This window comes from Clupea harengus, chromosome 5 (assembly GCF_900700415.2).
Source record: "Clupea harengus chromosome 5, Ch_v2.0.2, whole genome shotgun sequence".
Taxonomy (NCBI): Eukaryota; Metazoa; Chordata; class Actinopteri; order Clupeiformes; family Clupeidae; genus Clupea; species Clupea harengus.
The window spans coordinates 10,503,154-10,522,445 of NC_045156.1; the positions used below are offsets into that span (position 1 = coordinate 10,503,154).

Genomic DNA, 19,292 nt, shown 5'->3' on the forward strand with positions numbered 1-19,292 from the left:
CGGGCACGGGCACATTCACTCACTGAATTCTAAGAGAAGCTCAAGGATACGAATGAAGAGGCAGATAATGAGGCGAGTAAATGAACGCACGGCGAAGGCATACAGGCTGTGTTCCAAGTTCAAAACTGGATTAAGCCTTACAACTGTATGGCTCTGATATTCCAGTATCTTTTACATTCAAAAGTATGTGAAAGAAACACACACACAAACAGCATGCACATATTCAGCACCCACCTGCACTCCAGCGTTCTGCCCAACGGTCGAGTACATCTGTTCTGCATTGTAACGATGCTTAAGAACTTCATATGTTGATGTGGCCGACATCTACACACAAGACACTGCATCACTATTTACTCTCTCTTTCGCTCTTTCTCTTCTTCTCTGCATCCCTCTGTCTATTTGTGTGTGTTTGGGGGTGGGGGTTGTGGTAAACTTCAGCCTTCCTAAAACAGCCTTTTTGAATGTGTAATGCAACACAGGAAGTATTTGATCTTTATGTATGCTTACATCACGTTCTTGGTCTGTGCCCCTTCTTTGTCTGTTGTCATTCCCCATCTGCCTCTCTCTCTGTCCTGAGGAAAGCACAATACCACTGACACACATGAGGAAAGCACAATACCACTGACACACATGAGGAAACACACAGAATGAAATGATAGCAGCAGTAACAATACTATCAGTCACCTGATAGTGAACGAGAGAGAGGAAGAGAATGTATGTTTAAGTTTCTGTACCTTTATATCTCCAGAAGGTGAATGCAAGTCCTCCCAAAAGCAGCAGTAACAAAAGTACAGAAATGAAACTTGCAATGCAGAGGGGTGATGTTGTTCCACCTCTGCTTTTATCATCTAAAATTGAACAAGTACAGATTATGCTTTCATTACCTCAATGCCCCGTGTATATAGATTTTGCTTTCATTAATTCAAATTTTAAAAGAATCAATTAATTAAAAAAAACAGTGGCTGGGCACGGAGCAGGCCTGTGACCTCTGTGGGACCATCAATGCTTCCCTACAACACACTCTGTCAGGATGCAAGATCGCGCTATCCCAGGTCAGGTACGGATGGCGGCACGATCAGGTGCTGAGGAAACTGGCAGAGGTGGTGGAGAGGAAAAGGCAAGAGGCGAGCTATGGGAGGCAGCCGGGGAGCCGGCACTGAGGCCAGATGTGGTGCTGTGGGCCAAGACTGAGAGATCTGCATGCTTGTGAAGCTGACTGTGCCATGGGAGGAGGGGATGGAGGGAGCCCACAAAAGGACCTGACCTGGTTGCGGAGTGCAGGGAGAGCAGTTGGAGGTGCGGCAGGCCTAGAGCCTAGCAGGTGTGACCACCTACCTGTTCACACCAATTGATTATGGGATTCACGACTCCTGTGTGGTGTGTTTGAACATGTGTTTCAAAGGCTGGTGTGCCTAATTGGGCTCTAGTTTAATATTCCCAGGGTGGCGTAGTCTGGCTATTTAGGTAGAGCTGTGGGGTTCCCCCTTACAGCTCATCTCACACAAACACTGCGGTTTGCTGAGTTCTTTTGTAACGGGCCCCACAGCACACAAGAAGGCTATAAATGCTCATAATGGCGAGCCCCTTGCTTAGGCTCTGCGCTATAAATGCTCATAATGGCGAAGGCCCCTTGCTTAGGCTCTGCGTCAGCCATTAACTGCAGGCTTTTAAAATACCCTGTAGTGCATGCCTCATGGGGAGGTTTTGTTTGTCAATAGTGATAACGGAACCGTTCTTTTGTGATTTCCGTGTTTGATCGAACCAATAGGTGCACTACACCAGAGGCTAGGAGTTAGCCCCAGTACATCACAGTGGAGGCACTGCTAAAGCTGGAAGAAATAAAAACCAGCCAGCAAATAAAGGTGATTGTGAATCAGAGGTGTTCCATATTTAATGTCTATTAAATGAGCAGAGGGCCCAGTGCTCGAGAGCAACACACTGCACTGGCTGGAATAACAAGCAGTCAGCTGCAGAGGGAGGTTTTAAAAACCTTATTTGCTTGTGTTTGTTTTCCAGGAGATGAATTAGTTGTCAATGTGTTTGCTGATGACATTGGAGGAAGATATGGAACAATAACAACGTTATCTTAATGAAGGGTCAAATGTTGTTTAAGCCGTAATCAGTCGCCCGTATATGTAGTCCAGATTGAACTATGGTTGTCTCCAGATGCATTCCTTGTACAGATGTTAACATGGCCAAGCAAGGCAAGGGCACCCATAGGTGCACTACACCAGAGACTAATGGGCAGAGGGCCCAGTGCTCGAGAGCAACACACTGCACTGGCTGGAATAACAAGCAGTCAACTGCATGGGGAAGTTTTAAAAGCAACACATAAACTGCACACTGGCCAAACCTAAAGGGCCCCATACATCACATACCAAAAGGTCCAGCCTGGCCCTGGGTCAAGCTATGAACATTCAGTTTCAACATTTCATTGTCAACTTGTTCAGATTCCACCAATTAAGGTTCAATACAGAAAAGGTCTAGACACTAGACATATCAATTTAAACTGCACTGTTAATGGGACAAACCTTTTTCCTTAGTTGCTGGTGTTTGTTTTCCAGGAGTTGATTTAGTTGTCAATGTGTTTGCTGGTGACATTGGATGAAGATATGGAACCATAAGAACGTTATTTCAATGAAAGGTCAACTGGGATTATGTTAATGACTAAACCTATCCACTATCAGACCATAGAACATGGCTAATAACTTACCTTTGACCAGGAGAGAAATATGTGTTTGGTAGCGTTCGTCAACAACACAAGTATAATGTCCCTGGTCCTCCTCACTCAGGTCTGATATGAGCAGAGAGGCGTTTCCTGGTGAATGGCGGTTTAACATCTGAACTCTGCTTCTGTAGGGTCCAGTTGATATTTCAGTATATAATCCACTCCTGCTGGTGCTCAGCCATCTCACACTCTCAGGTTTGGCACGCAGAGGAGAACAGGAGCAGGGCAGCAGTGCAGATTCTCCTGAGCTTCTCTTAATCTCAAGTGCTGTGTCCTGTTCCATTAGAGTGCATCCTGGAAGAAACATGACACTTATAAAACATTCTGTGTATCCAATTATAAAGGGAACCTATGAGAAAGGTCTGTAAAAACACATAAAGAAATCACACTTGTCATGTACAATACTCGTTCTTGTAGTTGAAATTGTACTTTGTACTCGTTCTTGTATGTTGAAAAGAGCAACACACTGCTCCTGCTCTGAAAACATATATATATCAAATGGAGAAAAAAAATGATACTGCATAAAGAGAATCTGAGAGTCTTATCGACATGGCACAGTGGCTCAGTTGCTTGCACTGCCGCCTCACAGCAAGAAGGTCATGGGTTCGATCCCTGCATGGGGCGCTGTTGGCTCTGGGGGGCCAGTCCTCCCCAGGCCTTCAGTGCTCAGGTGGGCTATCTCCCGGGCTTTTCTGTGTGGAGTTTGCATGTTCTCCCCATGTTCACAAGGGGTTTCCTCCACTAAGAACCCCACCAGAAAAACATGCAAGAAGAACAGAACACATGTCCATCCCTCACCAAAGATGGACAGTTCACTTCACGTGGGCGCTTACAAGCTGCCCACTGCTCCTGGGGGGTCCTGGAGGAGGGACGTTCCAGGATGGGAAAAGGCAGAGAATAAATTCATCGCGACCTCAGGCCTGCGTGTGTGTGTGTGTGTGTGTGTCCTGTGTCGCCTACATATATTCACGTGTGTGTTCCAGTGTGTCATTAAAAAACCTGACAAAATAAAAAAAAGTAAAAACCTGACAAATACGAAAATAATGCAGGCACTGAACAGGGTGTTGCGTCAGATACCAGAAGAAGAGGAAGCTAAAACGGTACAAAGTCATTTTCTACAGTTTCCTTACGGTTATTGAGGTAAATAGACCTAGCTGTATCTCTCAGAAATCCTTTCCCTGTCGTCAGAGACTTATAATAACATTTACGCACCTGTCAGTGTCGAAATCAAACGGATTACTTTGACAAGTTAGTTTGCCTCATAGGAATCCAATCCTTTCCATGTCAGAAACTTAGAATTTCTTACATTGTAAACATATAAAACGGAACATACAAAGAACATACATGCATTTTACAGATTTCATATGGCAACATATAAACAATGAATTGCATTTCTTTTACATGTATTATAAAAAACCTGATAGAACAACACCATGAATTGTATTTCTGAAGCTTGGGGAAATCATTTGTCATTCTAACAGCGTCAGTTTCAGTAAATTGGTAAATCATATAAAGTGTCTGAAAAGTTCTTGTTATGAATGTCCTACCTGTAACTGTGAGTGTGAAGTGTCTGTAGCTGTGGAAGTCATCATAACATCTGTACCAACCCTCATCCTCCTTAGTCAGGTCTGATATGAGCAGGGAGAGATTTCCAGGGAAATCCTGATTAGTAATCTGAATCCTGTCTGCAGGTTTAGTCAGATCAATCTGCACATTGTCTTTCAACCATCCAACACCCTGAGCCTGGAGATCAGTGCAGGAACAGGGCAGGAGAACAGACTCTCCAGAGTATTGGGTGACTTTCATTTCTGCCGTAACTTGCAGACTGCAGTCTTTGGAAACACAAAAGGGCACAGATTACTCCTCACATATAGATCCAAAAATGTCTCAATGCATTTATTCAACAGATGTATTTTTGTATAATTCCATAATCATATGATTACTTCTTGCTGGTTTGACAAAAATGAAATTATAATAATTATAATGGTTGTGCAAAACAGAGTGGGTATTTAGCAGCACATTACACAACAATATAAATTGCATATAACTGATTTGTTTGTGTCTTGATGAGTTGAATTTTGTGTAGATGATACAATTCGTTCCATCACAGTTTCATAGATCCTTGTAAAGAAGGCAACAGAGAATGTATGCTCTCTCTGAAAGTGTGCAGTTCAAATTGTAAAGTATGTTCATGTATCATACTATGTATGAGTAGCAATGAAAATGTAGAGACGGGTTTGGAAAGTCATAACTCAGCTGGGTGTAGTACTGACTCACCTGCTTCGATTCTGACTACCCAGTACAAGAAAAACACAATCATCCACATTCTTGCTGACAGGTGCCTTTGCAGTCTCTCTCTGTCTCTCTCTCACACACACCAAGGGTGTTTGCAGCCTTACAGTCCCACATACACACACTGATGTCACAGCCCCTCTCCTCATACAGTCACTTTACTCTCCTAATTTGATTGGTCATTCACAGCCATCCCCTGCAATCCCCTGACATCACGTGGAACAAGTGGTCAAGATGAGCAATAGCAATACACTCTTGCTGTCAGCTGAACTGCTGCACAAGAACGCTGCAACAAGTAGCGGAAACTAAAAACATTTTCAATAAAACTACTACACATCCATGACCTCCACAGATACACAGCAAATCTCACACATTTCTCTGACTTTTGAGTTGGAGCAAATAAATGGAACAGGAAAAACGTTGAACTGTAAAAGTAAAAAAAAAAGAGAGAGAAGAGAAGCGATAGATCAAATGTACAAATACAGATCAAGAGAGAGAAGCGTGGTCAGACCGCCACATTTCCCCTCAGTTCTCACCGCACACAGAAATAACCAGAAGTGACACAGTTGATGTATAAACAGGTATGTTTTCACACAGAACAACATTTTCTCAGGCTAAGACCTGACTTTCTTCACTGGCCACTGCTTGTTTTAATGGCAATAAAGTTTACTTGACTTGATTTGAATGCCATGTGATTCTGTTATGTTTTACTGGAATAAACTAAATCAGACCACAATATCGTGGGCCTGTACTTCAAGTTACCCACAACTGCCATTGTCTGTCAAATTCTCAAGATTACACTCATTAACATCACAATTATTGTTTTCTATTGATTTGACACAATTTCTTTACTTTTCAAAACAGAATTGAACCAAAGTGTTTGTCAGTGATAGAATGGTCCACCAACAGCCCATGCTGTGTGTGCTCTCATTCCTCATGAAAATAGTATGTAAAATAGTATCCCAGAGGGGCTTTTCAGGGAGACTCCAGGGCGGACACAGCTGGTTGAGCACCACGTCAGGCTCAAGGCACCAGGACCAGTGAGGCTGCCAGGTTACCGCATCCCTGCTCAGCTCCTCCCCAAAATCAGTACACCATGATGCCATTTGGCCTGCAGGGGGCGCCAGCCACATTTCAGCACCTGATGGATAACGTGCTGGAGGGGGCTCGGGAGTACTTGTCAGCGTACCTGGACGATGTGGTGGTCTTCACTCAGACCTGGGAGGACCATCTGACCCATGTACAGGAGGTGCTGAGGAGGAACCAGGCCGCGGGACTGACTGTGAACCCCAAGAAAAGTGCCATGGCTCAAGCAGAGGTGCAGTACCTGGGGTATGTCATCGGTGGAGGAACCATTAAGCCTCAGCTCAGCAAGGTTAGGTGCCATTCTGGAAATCCCCAGACCAACCACGAAGAAGCAAGTGCACTCTTTTCTGGGTGTCGTGGGCTGGTACAGAAGATTTGTTCAGAACTTTGCCAATAGGGCGGCCCCTTTGATTGAATTGACCCGTAAGTCCAGTCCAAATCAAGTTTTGTGGTCTAAAGACTGACAAAGCTTTTAAAGATTTGAGAAGTTGTTTGTGCAGTGACCCTAGTTTGCAGAACCCTGACTTTAGCCAGCCATTCATCGTGCAGATGGATGCTTCTGGAGTGGGCCTTGGTGTGGTGCTGCTGCAGGGGGAGTCATGAGAGCAAAAGCCGGTGGTGTACCTCAGCCGAAAGCTCTTCCCGAGAGAACTCTGGTATTTCACCGCAGAGAAGGAGTGCTTGGCGATCAAGTGGACCTTGGACTTGCTGAAATACTACCTGATGGGAAAAGACCTGGAGACGGTCCACCGTGCTCTGAAATGGCTACACCGAATGAAGGATACCAACTCCAGCACTGCAGCCCTTCAACTTCGAGGTCCGATACAGGGCTGGACCTGAGGATGTCACAGCGGATTACCTTTCTCTGTAAAACGAAAATCCTTGAGGAGGGGTTAATGTGACGGAGCAACATCTGCGCACTGAAAGACTTTGGGAATACGAGCACTATTTTAAAGGCATGGACTGTGCTTTCAATTAACCTGCACTTGTAATTAACCTGTTATTGCCAGTCAGTATTACTAGTATTTTTTTTTGTTTTGGAAGAATTATTTCTGTTAAGTGTAAAGTTTGTCTCGTCTATTCACCTGCCGGCAGCCTAAAATAAACCTGCACCTTTTTTTGGAACATTGGACACCTTCTCCTGGTTACTGCCTCTACCTCTCAACACCCTACCCCACACAGTCATTAAGTCTCTCTTTTTGTAGTCATAGCCACTTTCACTTTCAGTATATGTAAGATTTGAGATTTATTTTTGACAGTTTTCTGAAGGTAGTAATCCTTCTTTTCAAACTCAATCACTTCACTTCAATCACTTAATCGACACATCTGAAGTCTGTGGTTTTTCGCTTTTAATGAACCATTAAATACATTCATCTATTAAACATGTAGATACACAAATTCTCTTCAATGAAAACTCAGTATAATATATTTGCATGTTTCATTGTTGTGTATCATCGAGCCTGTCTCCCTTGAGGAGATGTTATGGTCTCCTCCAGATAGGCACTGAAGTGATCTGCCGTGTCGAGCTCAGGTCTTTTCAGTAGCAGATGGCTCTAGGGGACGAAGAAGACCACCACCAGGCCCATGTGACTGAGCAAGGTGACCGTGATGTGGGCGATGGACTTCAGTTGTTCAGGCACATGTAGATGGTCACAAAGATTACTCACACCATGCAGCAGGCCAGTTGGGTGTAGGTAGTAACCCTTCGCTTTGCCCAAATGTACTGTACACAAAACAAGTGTGTGGTTTATACCCTTTAATGAACAATTACACACATTTATACTTATCTACTGAACACGTAGTTATATCAATTCTCTTCTAGGAAATCTCATGACAATGTATTGGCTTTTGTCATCCCCTGTATCACTGAGCCTGCTCCTCTTGAGGAGGCGTTATGATCCCCTCCAGATAGGCACGGAAGTGCTCTGCCGTGTTGAGCTCAGGTCTTTTGAGCAGCAGGTGGCACTTGGGGAAGAAGAAGGCCGCCACCAGCCCCATGTGACTGATCAAGGTGACTGCGACATGGGCGATGGACTTCTTCTTGTCGTCCAGGCCTGTGTAGATGGGCACGAAGATTACCCACACCACGCAGTAGGCCAGAGTGGAAATGGTAATGTCGCGTGCCATGTTGTACTGCCCGGCGGGCTTCAGGGCCATGAAGGTGCACATGAAGGAGACGAGTGCCAGCGCGCCGTTGAAGCCCAGGGCAATGCCGAAGCTGAGCAGCGGCGTCACCGGGCAGCTGAGGAACTGCGTCACAAAGTTCACCTCCAGCTCGGAGACAAAGCGGGACAGGGTGGGGGCCTCCTGGACGAACCAACCGCACAGTCCCGCCTGGACCCCGCAGCACGCCAGAACCACCAGGCAGCTGCCCGGACCGCGTAGAGTGTGCAGGTGAGCTGAGATCTTCTCAGGGAACTCAGTCACGCAAACAATCTAGGGGAAGAGAAAGCAAGATTTGGTACCAAGATGCGTAAGCCAGTGTCGATACAGCTTGACCTGAGGAAGAAAATGAACATAAAATGCCTACCAATTCCAAGCCATGAATTGCATCAAAATAAAGGGTGTAAGAGAATTAAATAAAAGTTAGTTTGGATTGCTTTGGAATATCTGCCAAGGAAGCAAATATGCATCACTTTGTATCTGTTCCAGTGAAGTGAGTCATTTTTATGTCACTCTAATCAGCAGGGAAATGGCTAAGAGAGTGAAAATAAAACGCCTAAGGAAAACATAAATGGATTTTGATTAAAAGATCTACTGAGGCAACAAATACAAGTCTTGAGGAACAAAATAAAAATAAAAGGCATAGTGGAAATAAATATAAGGTGCTTTAAGTTTAAACAATTTACCAAGACATCACTCTGAAGTGAGTCATTTTGATTTCCCTCTCACCTGTAGAGAGATGGCTAAAATGGTGGACAGAGCCACGGTGGGGAACATGGCATTGAATGGCAGCTGCAGGCGGCACACGAGGTCTCTTGGCTGGCCCAAGAAAAGCACGAGACTGGCACTGCATCCCATCAGGCACAGCAGCGACAGGAAGCAGAGCGCCCCTCCGGACGCGTTCACCACGGGGGTACTCCTGTGGCGCAGGAAGAGCACCCCGACAGCGACCTCACAGACCAGCACCAACACCCCCGCCAGAACCAGACCCAGGCTATCCCAGCTGTCCCAGGAGAGGTAGGTGTAAGTGGGGTACACACAGGAGGTACTGCGGTGGGTGGACCACTGGCCCGTTGGGCAGTTGGTGCACTGAATGTCATCTGTAAAGAACGGTGCATTGAAGATTACTCACAGGTCTGTGGAGAAGGAAATGTCAGCCCAGGGTGTCAAATGTTCAGTACATTACAAGGATCTGTACAGGAATCTCTACCTCTGCCAAGGTATGAAAGTGCAGTGTACCATAAATACTTGATCTATTGATTTGAATAGATTTACATTCAGTATAATACTTCAATGTGAACAATTCCCTATTTCACTGAGGTACCCAATGCTTGTTTTATTGGATAACATGCATCATATGTTTGTGATTTGCTGACAGTAGTAGTAATGGATCGTCCACTCCATACTTCATTATGTACTATGACTATTACATATACTAGCACGTATTGTCTTGGTTGATTGTGTATATGTGACGTATAAATAAATAAATAAATGTAATATATATAAAAAAATACAATATAATTAAATAAATAAATAAAGTTTATTATATTATTACTGTATGTGTATGACACAAGAGTATGTCACTACTCTGGAATGTGTTTCCCTAGAGCGTTGTTGAGCAACTACTGTGGTAACTAATAGAGAGAGTGTTTATAATGTCTCATTTCACGATGGAAGTTGTTTAACAACCCTTCTTGGAAATGCACTCCAGTTTTTTTTAAACAAAACATTCCATAATAGCCCTTAAATGTTCAACGCTATGTATTTTGGTTGAAGCAGACTGACGCACCGCTATTGTTCTGGAATGTTCCCTCTTTGCATGGGATGCAGTCAAAGCAGCAGGAGTGGAAGCCTTTGACGCGCTTGACCTCTCCTTTCCCACAGTTTGCAGAGCAGGTGGACTCAGGCACCTGTAACAGACAGACTCTCGGGATGTGAGAGTGTGGATTTACTTTTCAAAATGTTTTAGATTTCTTGCTCTCGGACTTATGTCTTATTCTCTTTCTTTTTCCTTCTGCATGTGTGTGTGCGCGTGCGCGCGCGTGTGTGTGTGTGTGTGTGTGTGTGTGTGTGTGTGTGTGTGTGTGTGTGTGTGTGTGTGTGTGTGTGTGTGTGTGTGTGTGTGTGTGTGTGTGTGTGTGTGTGTGTGTGTGTGAGCTCTCTAATGTCTAATTGATGGAAAGCATATGGCTAAAATGTGGCTTCCTTAGTAGTTCCACAGTATAACAACACACATCTGACAATCAGACATCAATCTGACACATTTGAAAAGTGTAGGATGAAGTTAACTACACCATTGGGGTCTCTGTATATTCCCTGTTCTAACCATTCTCAGGGGGTTACCATATTGGGTGTTGTGTGCCACTCAATCCTCGTCCTGTTGATTGACAGGTTCCTAAAGAAGTTTCCGATCTCTCTGAACGTCACTTCAGGCTTCCAGATCCACACCAGCACATCATAGCCCAAGCTCGGGTTCCCTTCCTCATCAAACACAAAATGTGTGCCATTTATGTCAATGGACACTTTCCTCAACTCCTCAAGCAACTAAGGAGTGTTAGAATAGAATAAAATAAAAATGGATTAAAGTTTTTGAATAGATAAATAATTAAATAATAATACACATCTTATATCATATACCCTTGATTTATTGGAGTTCTTCTGGGGAGAACAATGTGATATACTGTAATTGTGTAACAGCTCAATGATACATGTCTCTGTTCCATAACATAAATTCTAACCAATGTGCATGTAAATATAACGTATCACTTTGCTTTTGCCCAGTATTATTCTGTATCTTACACCGTACTAGACTTTCCCTTAATAATATTGTTACAGGATAACAAGGAGACTATATGTATTATTAATAAAATACATCTCCGGAAGAACATTCTTAATTATGATTACTCAGTGTCTTGGATCTTAAATTATAATTGCAAGGTAACAGGAACACTGTACAATACAACAGCTTCATAAAATACCTGCCATGGGTAGATTTTGTAGCTGGACTGTTGCGGACACATGGTCGCATTGCAGCCCAGCATGTTGTGCAGTGCGTGAGCCACACTTTTGACGGCCGCATACACACTGAAAGCGGTCCTCTGCAGCAGTGTGTCCTCCACCAGGCTCATGTTGTCTGGGGAGATGTGCCAGCACGATGGGCATGGGTTGCCCATGGAGGGGATGTTTGCGCTGGGCTTCAGGGAGGACTGGCTGAGCCTCTCCTGTTGGATCTTGGAGAAGAGAGCCCTAAAGTAGGGGTTCAACAGGGCCAGCGGGTGGCTCGTGTCGGCAAAGGCCAGGATGGTGCCCACGGTGTGGATGTTGGGGAGCATGGCGACGCCTTTGTGCAGCCCCCAGGCGGTGCTGCCTACCCACACCAGTGTCATGTTCTTGCGGATCACCTGAACAGGTTAACGAGGGGGGGGGGATCACCATCCAATCCCAATGACAGTTTTCCTGGTATAAAGTGTGCAGATGATCTCTAAAGTACTTTTATGAAATTTTAGCCAAAGTAACTTAGCTGAAAGAATATGGTGCCCTAAATAAGCATTTCATGATTTCAATTTTCAGTTAGTACAAGCACTTATAAAACATAAAGAAATTAAGTAGTATGGAATATATACTGTATATATATATATAGAGAGAGAGATAGATAGATACAGTATTGGACATTCAATTTTTCCTAACTGGACTCACTGTAAGCCAGTCCAGCAGTTTAACTAAAGGCTTTTAAACTGTTCAAAGAGCCTTTTTGAGGGGTGGAGGCGTGATGCCCTCAATCAAATCTTTTTTTAGTGAGTTTGTGTCCTGTTTCTGCACTGAATGAGTGCCCCTGACTCGGTCGCTCACTCTCAGACTGACCTCAGTGAAGAACTCAGTGGCAGGCTGCGGGAGGGAGAAGAGCACCACTACCCCAACTCTGGTCTCTTTGATGTGCTCCAGGATCTCTCTGATGGTGGGTACGGGGTCCCTGTAGATAGGGATGAGCCCCTCATATGCCACGCAGATGCGCCGTTCCGACGCCAGGGCGGAGAACTGCCGCTGACCCTGCCGCCCGTACTCGTCTTCGCTGGCCACCACCGCCACCCAGTTCCACTTGAACTCCTTCAGCAAGTCCACCAAGGCCTCCACTTGCCACTTATCAGTGGGCACGGTGCGCATGAAGGACGGGTACAGCTGCTTGTCACTGAACTTGTCACTGGTGGCACCGAAGCTGATCTGATCAAAAGGAATGGAACTAGAATGACAGTGCTAGAGCTCCAGTTTCCCACAGTTTATTTGACTTTAAATGGGAATTCAAAAGAGTCCTGATAGCAACTTAAATCATTTTATCTTAATTTCACATTATGTAGAATATACTCAGAAGTACCCTATCATGTATAATTGTACTCAAAGTTACAAGACACTCATATAAATGAATATACAGTATGTGTGTGTATGCATGTGTGTGTGTTTGTGTTTTTGTGTGTGTGTGTGTGTGTGTGTGTGCACAGTGCCACCAACACAAACCTCATAACTTCAACCAACCTGTGGTATCAGGAAGAACCCAAGCAGCTTGCTGACGACGGACACCATTTCCGAGGTGTACGGACCGACGATGGCTACCACCCGCGTGGCGTAGTCCGTGTAGTTGCACCTGACAGCCACCTCCTCCGTGGAGCCCTCGCTGAGGAAGAGCAGAGTTGGCTTCATGATCACGGCCGGCTGCCTGCACGTGTCGTAGGTCTCAAAGCCCAGCCTTACACCAGGCAGCACGCTGGGGTCAGCGTTGATGTAGTCCACCGAGAACTTCATCACCAGGGACAGAGCCAAGCCGTAGCTGTTGAGGCTGTAGAAGAGATAAACACACATGAGGCTATACACTCGTTTGGAGAAGATTTATGATATCATTTATACATTTTATAAATCACACATGAAATACTAACGTTATAAAACACAAAGTTATTGAAAGGTAAACTTAAAGTGAATACATTTAAAGAATAAACACAAATATATTTAGCTTTGGTTAATTGTTGGAGTATGAATTAATGAGATAAAGAGCTTATATTTAGTGTTTCATATAACACTGAAGAAGAGACACATACAATTCCATACATGGCCATGACAAGTATGATTATCGGATCTTTCCTAATGCTATAAAGAGTGTAGCATTATAAAGCCTAAACTGGCACAATGACTTTAGATCACATAGCCGTGGTGTTTTACCTGTTACACTGTATCTCATCAGGCTCCTCTCGTTCGCTCAGATTGCTGGTGAGCTCATTAATAGGGAAGAGTCCGCCAAGGAGTATGTCTCCTGGAGATCTGAAGAGATCGGTGCTGATGTTCTGCAGCCAGTCAGCTAACCCCACATTCAGAAAAAATAGGAAATATATCAATATATGATATGTAAAATAAACAGATTTACTTACCTACTTTTATATATATATACTTTTTATTTAAGGGTTTCCTTACCACTGCCCATGGAGCACATAGACCACAGCAGCAGCACACTCGTCTGGCCCGCCATCCTAGACATAACAGAGAGGGAATGACCTGAGGATCACTAGGATCATATCAGGAGGCTTCAGTCTCTCATGCAAATCATGACACTGAAATGAAGACCAATAGTTCATGGAAATCAAGCTTCCTCTGACACGCCCCAGTGTTTGGGTTGTGCTGTATGTTAGGTAATATGTTTTGACATGCAGTCGATACTCCGAGAGAAAATTAGAGATATACAATTGAGGTTTAAGAGTAGTAACTGCACAAATTCGTCAGAAATGACAGATTGAGGCAAAGGACCACAAAAACAGTTTGACAAAAGCAAGATGCATTAAGTTATGTTTGGTTGTATTATGCTGTGTAGCGCTGTGATGTATGTATGCATATACGGCTGTATTTTGTTCTGTGGGTTGAGTTGTTTTCTGTGTGGTGTGTTATCATTTGTAATTTGTCATTGTGTTCTCATTGTCATAAGCACATTGTGTTACCTCTTGGTATGAAATGCTCTGTATAAATAAAGTTTGATTTGATTTGTTTGGTTGAATTGTGTTTTGAGTGTTGTGATTGGTTGTTCGGTGTTTCATATGTGTTGTGAGTGTTGTGATTGGTTGTTTGGTGTTTTACTATGTGTTGTGATTGGTTGTTTGGTGTTTTCTATGTGTTCCTATGTATCTCTGAGTGTAGCTGTGCTGTATTCCAGCAGAAGAGAGGAGCACGCATCCCCTCCGGCTGCCAGTTGAGTGGATTTGCATAGGATTTGCCAGTGTGTGCTTCTCAGGAAGACCATTCATAATGACAAAACCGCCAGAGCTCATTTGCACACCTTGGAACTGAGGTGCGACACACTTGCTGCCGAACAGGTGGGGAGTGTTTGTTTGTACATTTACTTATGTATACTTTTATATGCTGCTTCAAATTGCATAATGAAAGTTATGTTATGTTATGAATTGTTATAAGTTATGAATTGCTTTTGCTTTTTGTGTGGTTTGCTTTAGATCTTGCCAGTAGAGGAACATATATGTTTTTGCCACTGGCTCAGGAAGATGCACTGGCTTGTTGTATTAGTTGCTGAATGCGGTCAAAGGAGATTTTGCATAGAAGACTTACAACAGAGAATACCTGATATTCCATGTCTATATTGTGATGATATTTTGAATGATGTTTTGAATAAGTTGCTTTTACATTTACATTCATATGAGCTGTAACACCTACTTTGTGTGGAAAACCATGTAGAGCTTTGCAATTTTGACACCTGTAATGGTCAAATTAGAATATTTACCCGATAATTGTTTGAAGAGGTAAAAGTTGAATAAAATGTATCGCAATACTTAGTGCCTTCTTAATAATAATGTGACAACATATTTCTTTTGATGAACACTACATGTTCATTTCAAAAGGTTTTGCTAATGCCATAACTTGCTAAGACTTGTCTGGCATGATTTATGTTTTACATATTATGTACATTATGTTATGGTACGTTTTTGTAAATCCCTCGTGTATGAGGGAATCATATCCTTCCCTGATTTATCCCTTCAGGACTTGACTACTGCAGTGCTTTACTATGCGGATGCAGAAATGACTCACTGAAGAGCCTCCAGCAAAATGCAGCCGCGTGCACACTTACTAGAACTAAAAAATATGAACACACTTCTCCTGTACGTGCCTCTTTTTACTGGTTGAATACTCTTTCTAACATACAGTGCTCTAAACGGCCCGTCTGCAGACTCTGAAAAACTTTTATAGATGCACCATTGAGAGCTCTCAGGCTGCATCACTGCCTGGTATGGTAGCTGCTCCGCTGCTGATCGCAAGGCCCTGCAGAGGGTGGTGAAGACAGCGGAGCGTATCATCGGCGGCCATCTCCCTTCCGTGCAGGGCATCTACAACAATAGATGCCTGAGAAAAGCACGGAACATTGTCAAGGACCACAGCCACCCAGGCTATATACTATTCACACTGCTGCCGTCTGGTAGACGCTACCGGAGCATCCGAGCACGGAATACTAGACTCACAAACAGTTTTTACCCCCAGGCTGTAAGGTTTCTGAATCAGCAACACTGAACAGTCGCCATCACCTTGTACTTCACACTCATACAAATACACTTGCTACGTATATATATATTTGACTTTGACTTGACTTCCCTGAGAAATGTACTATTCGTATACTGCCCATCAAAAAGTCTTTGATCTGAAAATGCAGGCTTCCTCATAATTTCAAGAGTGTCAAAACGTGTGGCAGGAGGCAAAGCCTTTCACTATCAAGCCCCCCGCCTTTGGAATGATCTTCCTTCTTCTATCCGAGAAGCAGACACCCTCTCTACTTTTTTTCTAGAAATAAAACTTTTCCCTTTATTGCTCCTCATAATTATGAATGGTGTGGGGAGGTCCAACACTCATTGCACAGCCTCTGGTGGAAAGGGCTGCCTGTGCTGTTGCCTCTCACTGCACAGCCTCCGGTGGAAAGGGCTGCCTGTGCTGTTGCCTGCCAGTCATGGTTAGTATAGTCAGCTTCAGACATCCTTGTGATGGTGTTGGACCAGCGTGCACCCTCCCTTAGTTACGCTGCTATAGCCCTAGACCAGCGTGCAGCATCTCCTAGTTACGCTTCTATAGCCCTAGACCAGCGTGCACCATCTCCTAGTTACGCTGCCACAGGCCTAGACCAGAGTGCACCCTCCCTTAGTTACGCTGCCACAGGCCTAGACCAGCGTGCACCCTCCCTTAGTTAAGCTGCTATAGCCCTAGACCAGCGTGCACCCTCCCTTAGTTACGCTGCTATAGCCCTAGACCAGAGTGCACCCTCGCTTAGTTACGCTGCACAGGCTTAGACTGCCAAGGACCTCTTATGTGTCATGCTGTACAACTTCTCCTTCCTCCTTTCTCTCTCTGCCATCTCTGTGATGTCTGGCTACTGTTACATGTCTTTTATGTATCTGTGTACTAACTTATCCCTCTTCTCTGTGTACTAACTTATCCGTCTTGTATGTGTTCTAACTTCTCCCTGTTCTCTGTTTACTAACTTATCCCTCTTCTCTGTGTATTATCTTGTCCCTCTTCTCTGTGTACTAACTCATCCCTCTTCTCTCTCCCTATAGTAGGACCATTGCTTGCAATGCTGATGTCTGTGAACCTCTTTCTCCACCATTATAACTTACATTTACATATACGTATACAAGATACCCCATTAGAATACCTAATTCCGTTCTGACTTGCGCTTACATATACGTATACAAGTCACTCTATTAGAATACCTAATTCCATTCTGACTTACGTTTACATATACGTAACAAGACACTCTATTAGAATACCTAATTCCATTCTGACTTACGTTTACATATACGTAACAAGACACTCTATTAGAATACCTAATTCTATTCTGACTTATGTTAACATATACGTATACAAGACAACCTATTAGAACACTTAATTCCATTCTCACATGTCTGAATTCTTCCCCTCCCACTTTAGACTCTCCGTTGCGAGGTTCTCTGCTTCCTACTGCTCATTCCCACTTAACAGTCGCGTCCGACAGTCGCGTCCGACGGTCTTCTTCTACTCTTGGCCTAAAATGTATCTCACAGAAACGTTCAGATTGCTAACTACCTACTTCTCTGCTAATATGATCACAATCACCCACTCATTCTATTTATAGGGTTCCTATGAATAGAATGACTGGATGATTGTAATCATATTAGCAGAGAAATAGGTAGTGAGCAATCCAAACGTGTCTGTGAGATACATTGAGTACATACTATGAGTACATTCAGATCCTCATTATGATTATTATACATGTGTGCTGACATTATCCCTTACTACCTCCCTTTCTACACGTCACAATCTGTATGTATGCCTGTTGTACATCTGCCCCATGTATACCAATATGTCTGAATTATTAGCATGCATGAATGATCTGCCTGCCTCTTCTTTTCTCACTTCCCTCCCCCCTCCCATTTCTACCCCTCTACAGGGAGGTCCTCAGGGAGATGGGTCTGCCCTCTGAGCTGGGTTCTGCTCAAAGTTTTTTCCTGTTATAGGGCGTTTCTCCTTGCCATCGCCTTGTGCTTGGTCTAGGGCAGGGGTATTCAATTAAAATTCAAAGAGGTCCAGTTAGAGAAAATGTCCTCAAGTAGAGGTCCGGAGCATCATGAAGTCTAACTGTCTAAGCCTAGTATGTAATAAAACGTCTGTATGTGGTCAACAACTGACTGTCAAATCATATAAAGAAAGTACAATTCAGGGGCTCCATCTGTGGTTATTGAAACCACTTGTTTCGGCTCCATTCCCCTCTTTGTTAACATCTCCTTTATGGCCAGGTAGATGTCCTCTCCTCTTGTACTGGTCTAAAGGGATGTAACACCTAACACGTCTTCACAGAAGTCTTTCTTCTCCTTGTTGAAGAACCTTACATAAACTAACAGCTGAGCACATATCAGTGGACTCATCTACAGCTAAGCCTACACATGGTGCCTTATGAATAGGTTTCATCCAGCTGTGCTAGCACATCTTGGGTTAATATTTCAGTTTTCTTTGTGGCTGATGATGTTGACATAGGTATTTGCTTGATTTTCCCCCTAAAACTCTTTTTGTTTTCCCTCAAGTAAGGTTTCAGCAAACGCACTCATTGACAACCCCTTCATCAGTAAATGTATTTTTTATGTTGACTGTCGTGGAAAATTCTAAAAGCTTCTCAAGAAACTTCTTAAGAAAAACAGGTGTGAAGATACTGAACGGTTTATTTCAGAGGAGTGAACTGCTGCTGAGCTGGTCCATGGAGCATCTCAAAAACTCTAAACATAAGGCTAGAGCGATCAGGCAGATGAACTGAGGATAAAGCCTCCTCACACCCATTTTATACAGTTCTAACCACCTCTTCTTTCTTGCACCTCTGTCCTTGTTACTTCTCAGAATCAACCACATTGAACTCTTTTGCTGAGTAGTTTCACACTGCTAACTGTCTTCCTGTGACAACAGTTGTTTTGCCTTTTCTTGGTACCGAGACTGGACAGTTTTCACACTGCTGACTGTTCTCCTGTGACAACAGTTGTCTTACCCTTTCTTTTATCTTTTCAGAGGAGCCTGTTTCATTCTCTATGTCTCATGGCCTTTCCACGTTGAAATTCTGTGTAATTATTTCTGTCTATTCAGGTGTTCCATGTTCCAGCATCAGCAGTCCAAGCAACTCTAGTCTAAGGGAACATTCGTTAGCACGTTGTTGGGCAGTGAATGAATGTGTTAGGATTCTGGTGGATCGATCATATTGGGCTCTTAGATCGTTTATTGTCTGTGCCCTCAGTTCGAATTTGAGTGGGTATGTTTGCTCGAAAGATTTGTGCTTCGTCTCGTAGTGGCGATTCACATTGCATTTAATAATCGCCACAGTCTCGGAACATATGAGACATACTGGGTTTGAACTGCCTGTGGGAAGAATGAACATGTAATTAAAGTAATTAAAGTCTGACAATTACAATTATTATATTATTATAATAGTCTGTCCATTCTTGATTAAAAGCTCTGTTTTCGCTGTCTATTTTTCTCTTTT

General features: G+C 43.6%; 1 protein-coding gene and 1 long non-coding RNA gene across 2 annotated transcripts; both read right to left on the bottom strand.

Moving 5' to 3' along the window:
* Positions 1-447: 447 nt before the first annotated feature.
* On the bottom strand, positions 448-2,796 carry LOC116220443. Its single transcript, XR_004163657.1, has 4 exons — positions 2,714-2,796; positions 2,532-2,591; positions 735-848; positions 448-572 (listed from the first exon to the last, which is right to left on the bottom strand). It is a non-coding gene; the product is annotated as an uncharacterized LOC116220443 (long non-coding RNA).
* Positions 2,797-7,506: 4,710 nt separating this feature from the next.
* Positions 7,507-13,767, bottom strand: LOC105909865 (taste receptor type 1 member 3). The gene is made up of 9 exons (XM_031567093.2): positions 13,724-13,767; positions 13,475-13,610; positions 12,797-13,097; positions 12,131-12,487; positions 11,248-11,670; positions 10,613-10,813; positions 10,059-10,179; positions 8,999-9,369; positions 7,507-8,542 (listed from the first exon to the last, which is right to left on the bottom strand). The coding sequence occupies exons 1-9, from the start codon at positions 13,740-13,742 to the stop codon at positions 7,970-7,972; spliced, it is 2,502 nt and encodes an 833-aa protein (XP_031422953.1). The 5' UTR covers positions 13,743-13,767; the 3' UTR covers positions 7,507-7,969.
* Positions 13,768-19,292: the final 5,525 nt, after the last annotated feature.

What these genes read in the sequence shown, in the direction of transcription:
- LOC105909865 (XM_031567093.2), bottom strand. An exon ending in GGCACACAACACCCAATATG is followed by an intron (nt 10,180 to 10,612) that starts GTAACCCCCTGA and finishes TGTCTGTTACAG; the next exon opens with GTGCCTGAGTCCACCTGCTC. An exon ending in AACATTCCAGAACAATAGCG is followed by an intron (nt 9,370 to 10,058) that starts GTGCGTCAGTCT and finishes CGTTCTTTACAG; the next exon opens with ATGACATTCAGTGCACCAAC.